The sequence below is a fragment of the Labrus mixtus genome, chromosome 8, assembly GCF_963584025.1.
Source record: "Labrus mixtus chromosome 8, fLabMix1.1, whole genome shotgun sequence".
NCBI lineage: Eukaryota > Metazoa > Chordata > Actinopteri > Labriformes > Labridae > Labrus > Labrus mixtus.
The window spans coordinates 16,286,173-16,294,975 of record NC_083619.1 but is presented as its reverse complement, the minus strand read 5'-3'; the positions used below and the strand labels follow the sequence as shown (position 1 = coordinate 16,294,975).

The 8,803-nt window shown below is 39.9% G+C and overlaps 2 protein-coding genes across 2 annotated transcripts; one reads left to right on the top strand and one right to left on the bottom strand.

Moving 5' to 3' along the window:
- Nucleotides 1–835: 835 nt before the first annotated feature.
- On the top strand, nt 836–5,042 carry elovl1a (ELOVL fatty acid elongase 1a). Its single transcript, XM_061044699.1, has 8 exons — nt 836–1,196; nt 1,920–2,010; nt 2,249–2,439; nt 2,556–2,636; nt 2,724–2,780; nt 2,925–3,030; nt 3,119–3,258; nt 3,736–5,042. Exons 2-8 carry the CDS (start codon nt 1,950–1,952, stop codon nt 4,048–4,050), a joined length of 951 nt encoding a protein of 316 aa, XP_060900682.1. The 5' UTR covers nt 836–1,196; nt 1,920–1,949; the 3' UTR covers nt 4,051–5,042.
- A 506-nt stretch (nt 5,043–5,548) lies between these two features.
- LOC132978531 (cell division cycle protein 20 homolog) lies at nt 5,549–7,160 on the bottom strand (the record flags this gene model as incomplete). Its single annotated transcript, XM_061043736.1, has 2 exons — nt 5,549–6,933; nt 7,046–7,160. Coding segments are annotated over 2 exons (291 nt in total), but the record flags the coding sequence as incomplete, so codon positions are not given.
- Nucleotides 7,161–8,803: the final 1,643 nt, after the last annotated feature.

Below are 8,803 nucleotides of genomic sequence, written 5' to 3'. Positions count from 1 at the left end.
GTAAATAGAAAAATGTGTTTCCAACAAAAGAGTCACTTTGTGACTTAAGCATTACGGCATGTAAGAATAAATCACAGCTTCAGTTTTAAGTAGTGTTTGTGTTTTTTATAACGGTCGAACAATAAATAAACAGACAGCACTGATTCATCCTTCCCTCTCTCTCTCTCTCTCTCTCTCTCTCTCCCTCTCTCTCTCCCTCTCTCTCTTTCTCTCTCTCTCTCTCTCTCTCTCTCTCTCTCTCTTGCAGAGATTCCTCTCATTCCAGCCTAACATTCATGTGGAGGAGGACACCTTTCATGCTTCATGCAGGCCTCACGCCCGTCCTCATCTCCGGTGCTCGAGGAACAGGTAAAACAGGAGTCACAGCAGGGCTTGTCATCATTGCTGCAAGGGTTGGACTCAAGCCGTGCCTTCTTTGCAAGACACTGAGGAAGGGAAGGGCAACGCTTAAAGTGACGTTAGGTTTGTGAATGTGTGAAAAGTGATTTCACCTTTAGCCTAAATCAGGTTTTAGGAACACTTTTGAACAGATTATATAGCAAAACCCTATTTGTGGTCTTTGATTGCATATTAACTTTATGTATATTGTCTTTTTTCATCCTGTAACTTTTGAGCAAATAATGTGTCAAATTGTTTCTACTTCTAAGTAAAGCTACTTTTCTTATATCCTCATGTGCTTCTTTTTGCTTTTGGGTTCCTGGGAATAGAGCCCTAACCCCTGTGTGTTTGTTTCTTTAATCAGAGTTTGTAACTCTCTGACCTCTTTCCATACACCACCATTGATGAGGCAGTCCAATCACAACCAGGCTGAGTGAATATAGGAAGGTGGAGCTTAGCATTGAAACAGGGTGTGGTCCTGAAACCAGCAAGGTCTGTAGTAGTGCCCTAGGGTTTAAATTGAGCTGAATGATCCCAGCCCTGTAGTCATCCTCTCATTTTCCACATCTCTCTCTTTGACTTTTTCTCTCAACCTTTCAACATTTGTTGAGACTTTCAGATTTCTTGTTTTGGATTTTAAGTGAATCATTTTACACGTTTGAGGAGAGCCAGTGGCTAACACCCACAGGAAAGCTGTGCATGTATCTGGGTTTCACCTGAGGCTTTCTGGTGTTGCTGATCTGCTGGATTCTCTGGTTTGAGTGCTGCCTGCCTCGGCTGTGCAGGAGTGAGACCTGAAGACTGACTGTGTGTAGCAGGTGAGTCAATTTGTCTGAAAAAATATCAAGAGGTTTTTTGTTTGGGTCTGAATTTGTGTCACACTTCTGTCTGTAGCCGCTCCTTTACAAATGTCTCTTTCATTTCATGGTGGTTTGACTGGTGTCCTTTGCCTTACACACCTTTCAGTTTTCAGCACAGTAAGATTTCTCTAAGAACAACACATTCACGCTGGTGCTTTAAATGAACTGTTTCTTTAATGTTTTTCAAGTTTTTCTCACTGGAAATCCCTGGATCAGCTCATATCTAGGTAGCACATTTGGTTGGCTAGGCTGCCCACCAGGGCCAAGTTCTCTGCCTCACCTGTTTGACTTGCTCTATTAGTCAGCAGGCGAGTATTTCATTGTGTTTAGATTGACGGCACATCTCAGATGTTTCACAATCCATCATTTAAACACTCATAGGCGCTCTCTTTTTGAACTCGCGTGACATTTTTTGTTTTGACTTGTGGGATAAGATCAAACTTTTTACATGCTACACTTTGTCTTGCGGTACACGCTGCTCTGGGGATTTCCATGTTTATATATTTTTGGAACATGGTTTACAAGAGCATTCAGGAGTGTTTGATGAGCCTGCGCAGCTGTCTTCTGTTTATTCAGTGTGTGGGTAGAGCAGGAGGACAGGTCACTGTGTAGCTCACCTGCCTGCCCTATCTAAGCTCCGATTCATCGCCTGGTTTCTGACTCTGTTTTTCTCATTTTCAGGTGTTTGATAGGAATAAACAAAAAGCAGTCATGCTGCGAGACGCCATGTCCAACCTCTTGAAATTTCATGAATATGTAAAAGCAAGAACTGGTGAGTGTCTTTATCTTCATAGATGTATGCCTCTGCTTGGATAAACTTTAAATAATGTTTGTTTGAAAGAGGCCCTCTTTATTTTTTTTGTTTAGCTAAATTCTCCTTTTAAATCTACCAAAAACTTTGTACAAACTGCACTTCTGATCAACCCTCTGAGGTACATGTGTGTATGTCCATTACTGACATTTTTACACTCTGATAAATGTGTGTTTTTGTCCCCTCCCCCACCCCATAGACTCCCGGGTCAGAGACTACCCTCTGATGCAGGACCCCTTACACATGACCTTCATCCTGTTGACATACGTCTTTTTCTCGCTGTATGTGGGACCTCGCCTCATGGCAAACCGCAAGCCCTATCGTCTCAACACAGCCATGCTCATCTATAACTTCAGCATGGTTGCATTCAATGCATACATAGTCTATGAGGTAAACCAAACGCATGACTGACTGAGCTGTTTGAAAAGGAAATTCTATGTTTCTTCTTACACTAAAATGTGTAGTGAGATTTCACTAACAGCTGCTGATGTTTATCTGACACCCAGTTCTTGATGTCAGGATGGGGCACCAACTATACGTGGAGATGTGACCTCATTGACACCTCAACTAGCCCACAAGCTTTTCAGGTGAGGCTATAGTGAATAGTCAAAATATGAATTCAGACTGTCTGTGATTACAAATTTACAATTAATTCCCTTGTTTCCTTCCCACAGATGATTCGAGTATCTTGGTTGTTTTTCTTTTCAAAATACATCGAACTCATCGACACCGTAAGGACTTTTTCATCCCTTCATTATTTCAGAGACATTTCTCTTACTTCTAGGGATGATTCAATTGGCTTACCTTTTTAATAAAAAAAAAATGCTGTGTGTTTTGTGCATGTTAACTTCAGCTTGGTCTACTTTTTATTTTAGGTGTTTTTTGTGTTAAGGAAGAAACAAAGCCAGATCACATTTCTTCACGTCTTCCATCACTCCTTCATGCCCTGGACGTGGTGGTGGGGCATCACACTTACTCCTGGTGAGGTTTACACAGTATGATATTCACGTAAAACGCCTGTGACATAACCATACAGCTGTATTAACGGTGTTTTTACTTCTCTCTAAAGCTGGAGGAATGGGTTGCTTCCATGCCATGGTGAACGCAGTGGTCCACGTCATTATGTACTTCTACTACGGACTCTCTGCTGCAGGGCCTCGCTTCCAGAAATACCTGTGGTGGAAGAAGTACATGACCGCCATTCAGCTTGTATGTCACTTTGCTGAAACTTTTTTTCTTAAACTCTTTAATTGTATTTTAACAAAACCAACATTTATTCAACAATTGCCTCTTATAGAGTGTGAAGCGGGTCAAATAAACTCAACATCTGGTTCAACAAAACATCAAAGTGAAATATAGGAAAGGTCAAAGTTCATTAAAAAGTCACAATTAAACTGAAAAACAATCAAATATTTGTGTTAACAGGTCTGAATGTAGAGTCCTTTAAATATACCAGACCTCATTTCCTCACTTCACACTATTATTTCCTCACACACATACAGTATCCCTCAGAAAGTGCAAGGACTTGAAGTGGCCTAACTTAACAATGTATTGATTTTATTTATATGTAGCCTCTGTATAGTGTCCTACAACTATTTTTATGATGACATACCATATGTGATTTGACAAGGGATCTAAGTGAGCATTTGATTTTGAATAACAATGTTCTTTACCCGTCCTTTACAGACACAGTTTGTTCTGGTCTCGGTCCACATCAGCCAGTACTACTTCATGGAGAAGTGTGATTACCAGGTCCCTCTTTGGATTCACCTCATTTGGATGTACGGTGTCTTCTTCTTCCTCCTCTTCTCCAACTTTTGGATTCAGTCCTACATTAAGGGCAAGCGGCTCCCTGTCAACCTGGACAAACCAAAACAGAATGGCTCGACGAATGAACCGCTCACTGTGGTGGCAAACGGGAAACACCTGGAGATCGGGAATGGGAATGCACACAATAACACAAACGGAAAAATCGTTATTGGCAAAGTAAAGGAAATTTAACATAGTGACTGGAAACAGCAAGAAGGAGGTTCTATAGTGCTATCTTTAAATACATCATTCATCACAGAAGCATACTGGACTTGGTCCAGATTTATGTTTGCTTCTTGTCATAATTTCTGTGTTAGCCTTGTTTTTCTTGTGCACACTTGTTCGGATATGAATGGCATGTTGTGTTTTGTTGGTGATCTCTACCTGACACATTGTGTTGTCAGTCATTGTGAAACATGTTAACTGTGATGAACACTGTATGAAGATTGGTGCTCATTTTCTCACTAATAGTATTCATCATCTCAGGCTCTACCCACACAAGCCTTAATATCACAGTTTCCACTGAAGGCTAGCATACATAAATAACTGCGATCAAGGTTAGAACTTTAAAAAAAAAAAAATTATTGTAAATGTCAAATATTTAGTTTTTTTCTGTTTTTATTTATCTTTTCAAATAAAACAAATTTTAGATAAAGGTCTGTGTCATTTGAAAAGCAGTTATGGTGTGCACTTTCTAAGTAACATACCACACCTATTTTGTTTTTTAAATTGTAAGTACTGTGGGAAAGGAATGTTATACTGTATATTACAGTATTGATGCATTTGCATTTTTGCATAATGAGGTAGTGACATACACTGCTGTTTTTGTTCAAGCCTATGAACCACTGAGTTTTGCATCACTGTACAGTCAGCACACTGGGCAGGAAGTTACTGAAAACAACCAACTATTAAACTCTGCTGTCGATGGCTGTTTCTTAATATCACTGCAGAATGTAAATATTATTAAAACTACCAGTGTTTTTACTGTTGTTGTTGATTACACATTTACACTGATAACAGTAGAAGGACAAACTAGTTCTAAATGTCTGATATTTACCTCAAAAATATATTTTAATAGATGTTTACCTGCAACAAGAAGCTGTTATAATACTAACCATAACAATGTTTCAAAGATTAACCTGTTTCTTACCTTAAAAATAAAACAGTCTATATTATTTTGTAAATTTGTTTCCAAATGTTTTACATAAAGGGATCAATTTTTTCCTCTGACACCATGTGAGTCTACAGATTCAAAGTGGCTCAATGAAGAAAAATGAGCAATAAAAATGTGTTGATCTACCCAACCTTGAACCTTAAAGGAAAAGAACAAGATAAACATTGGTCGGCTTTATCCTCAACAAGCTAAAAACAGACTTCAGAATTCTACAAATATGCAAGATTCTGCTCATTTAGTTCTTTACTTTTTCACTAATCACAAATATGTAGTATCGATCATTCAGAAAGTATTTAGACCCCTTCACTTTTTCCACATTTTGTTATGTTGCAGATTTATGGGAAAATCAATTAAATTCATTTTTTTCCTCATCAATCTACACTCAATGCACCATAATGACAAGTGGAAACAGAATTTAAAAAATTGTTGCTTAATAATTAGAAAAGGGAAAACTGAAATATCACACTGACATAAGTATGCAGACCCTTTAGTCAGTATGTTGAAGCTCCTTTTTCTGCTATTCTTCTCTGCAGATCTTCTCAAACTCTGTCAGGTTAGATGGGAACCATCGGTGGACGGCCATTTTCAGGTCTCTGTAGAGATGTTCAATTGGGTTCATGTCAGGGCTCTGGCTGGGCTACTCAAGGACATACACAAAGTTGTCTCTAAGCCAGGAGGCGGACTGTACTCTATAAGTAGGCTTTCATGTGTCTTTCACTGAGGAGAGGCTTCTGTCGGGCCACTCTTCCATAAAGCCCAGATTGGTTGAGTGTAGCAGAGATTGTTGCCCTTCTGAAAGTTTCTCCCATCTCCACACAGGAGGATCTCTTGAGCTCAGCCATTGTGACCATCAGGTTCCTGGTCCTCTCTTACCAAGGCCCTTCTCTGTTGATTGCTCAGTTTGGCTGGGCAGCTGCCTCTACTCTAGGAAGAGTCCTGGTTGTTTCAAACTTCTTCCATTTAAGAATTATAGAGGCCACTGTGCTTTTAGGGACCTTCAATGCAGCACACATTTTTTGTATCCTTTCCCTGATCTGTGCCTTGACACAATCCTGTCTCTGAGCTCTGCAGGCAGTTCCTTCGAGCTCATATTTTGGTTTTTCCTCTGATATGCATTGTCAGCTGTGAGCCCTTATATAGACAGGTGTATGCCTTTCTGAATCATGTCCAAACAACTGAATTTACCACACATGGACTCAAGTAAGGGTGAAGTAACATCTCAAAGATGATCAAGATAAGTGGGAGACACCTGAGCAAAATTTCAAATGTCATCGTAAAGGGTCTGAATACTTATGTCAGTGTGATAAGTGAGTTTTTCTTTTTTAATAAATTAGCAAAAAATTAATAACAACATGTGAAAAAATGTGAAGGGGTCTGAATGCTTTCTATATGCACTGTTTGGTTGATTTGTTGAGAATCAATCAATTTTCAAACTTTAGAGGGTACCTACATTTAGTGTTACCATCAAGACTAACAGACCACAAGGCGGTTTCATTTCTTTAAACATAGGACTGGACCTTTGTACAGTTTTGGTGATTGTCATGCATGATAAGTTACATTATATGGTAGAAAGGAGAAAAGATTTGCCAAAACAAAAAAGGAAGCTAAACGTATGTGAGCTGCCTGGCTCCTAAATGGGATTATGTTATTTCTTCATTGCTGAGAAAATCCTCCTTGCAGGCACTAGGGCTTGTGGCTGGTATAGCATAAATAAACTCCAGAACATTATCTGATTGACTGATGAATGACACTGCGACTTGATTTGACCATCCTCTCTTTGGCCTTCTTCTCAACAGGATCCACCTCAAAGCACTTCCACAGTCGAATATCGTCTCCTGCGACAGTCGCTACAGAAGAGAAGTCTGGGCTCAGAGTCAGACTGAGAACTCTGTCCTTATGGTCTGAAATGAGAAACATAAAAATGTTTCCTGAACGCTTGCCACGCAGTGATTTAAGTTGTCTAGCTTTTTGTTTTAATGTGAATGAATACAGTCTTGAAAAAAAGCTACAAACCGTTAAGCTCTGCAACCTTGGTGAAAGAAGGGTACTTCCAGATAACCACGTTGTTGTGGTCGTAGCCGTGAGCAGAGACCAGCTCTCTGTGGTTTGGTGCAAACAACAGTGATGAGATCGGAAGAGAAAAGTCATCATATCAGACCCATCTTATCAGCTACAACTTTCTCAATATTAAAAAATTGAGCACTTTTTTCTTAATTATCCACAAAAACATTCAAATGCATCTACAAGTGTGAAGTTACCTGGGACTGCGTATCGAATTAACTGATGCAAGAGCCACTGTTTACATTCCAGACGCGGGTGTGGCGGTCCGTGGTAACACCTCCAGATGCAAGAAAAATAATTGTTGCTTATTAATTAGAAAAGGGAAAACTGAAATATCACACTGACATAAGTATACAGACTTGAGTCAGTATGTTGAAGCTCCTTTGTCAGCATTTATTCTTCTTGGTTATGACACAACAAGCTTTGCAAAACTGGATTTGGGGATTTTCTGCTATTCTTCTCTGCAGATCTTCTCAAACTCTGTCAGGTTAGATGGGATGGGATTAGATTATGTTATCGAATGAACTGATGCAAGAGCCACTGTTTACATTCCAGACGCGGATGTGGCGGTCCGTGGTAACACCTCCAGATGCAAGGATGTTTGGCTGCCATGGACACCAGGCCAAAGCCTACAACAATAACACATAAAAGACTGAGCTTTTGAGCGCTGGTTTAGCTCAGTTGAACGAGAAGGCTTCCCGTGTACAGAGGCTATACAGTCTTGGTCACACAGACAGGTCGCAGGTTTGACTCCTGACCCTGACGCTGTTTGGTGCATATCATCCCTCTCTCATCCCATATTTTATGTCTCTCTCTAGCCGTCCTATCAGATCAAAACAGTTCAACATTAACAGTCTGAATTTATAGTCTTGTGTATATATGTATAGCAATTTATACATGTTTAATATTCACAATGATCAGGATAAATAAACCAAAACAAAGTGCTTTAAATATGAAGCTACTCCTTGATGATCATTTAAGCAGTGCACTGTCTGGCTGCTGTTGCTGAAGCTGCCATCCTGCACACAAGGCCATATACACACCAGGTTGTCATTGCCTCCACTCGCAAGGTATCACCCATCAGGGGACCACTGTAGCCCACACACCTCCATGGAGTGACCAGTGAGGGTTGAGATGTGATGTTCTGAAACCTTCACATCATGATGGTAGATGTGACCTGACCTCGAGCCGCTAAGAGGCCGAGAAATGTTGAACTTTTAGTCACAAACCTCTGGATTTTTTTACATTTTTTTTATTAAAATGCAGAAAACAAACCATATCTGGAAAGAACGTGGTCATTTGTTCCAACAGCTGGGTGGCTTCCCTCTTTCGTCCAGCACAGTGAGCAGATGTAGTCCTCCTCACATTCCAGCTTCATGAGTAAAGTGATTTCTTCTTGAGATTCGTCCCACAGGAAAACACTGCTCTGGAGCGCCACAGCAAGAACATTTCAACTGCTCCAGTCAAAGAGATTCAAATCTGGGAAAAAGCAACCATGTGAAAACCAGCTCAGTGATCAGGAGTGTGTTTTTGCATGAAGATCTTACGTGTTTTTAAGAATTCAGTCAATGCCAGTAGTAATATTATGTGGTGGTTATATGAATCGCTAACTATCTTCAGGGGATTGCTGTAATTGTTGTTACAGAAGAAATAATGTTTAATGTTATAAGGAAAGCCGTTTAAAGTGTCAAACTTACAGAAATCATTTCG

What these genes read in the sequence shown, in the direction of transcription:
- elovl1a (XM_061044699.1), top strand. Translation starts at nt 1,950, where the DNA reads ATGCTGCGAGACGCCATGTCCAACCTCTTGAAATTTCATGAATATGTA. An exon ending in CTAGCCCACAAGCTTTTCAG is followed by an intron (nt 2,637 to 2,723) that starts GTGAGGCTATAG and finishes TCCTTCCCACAG; the next exon opens with ATGATTCGAGTATCTTGGTT. An exon ending in ACATCGAACTCATCGACACC is followed by an intron (nt 2,781 to 2,924) that starts GTAAGGACTTTT and finishes TTTTTATTTTAG; the next exon opens with GTGTTTTTTGTGTTAAGGAA.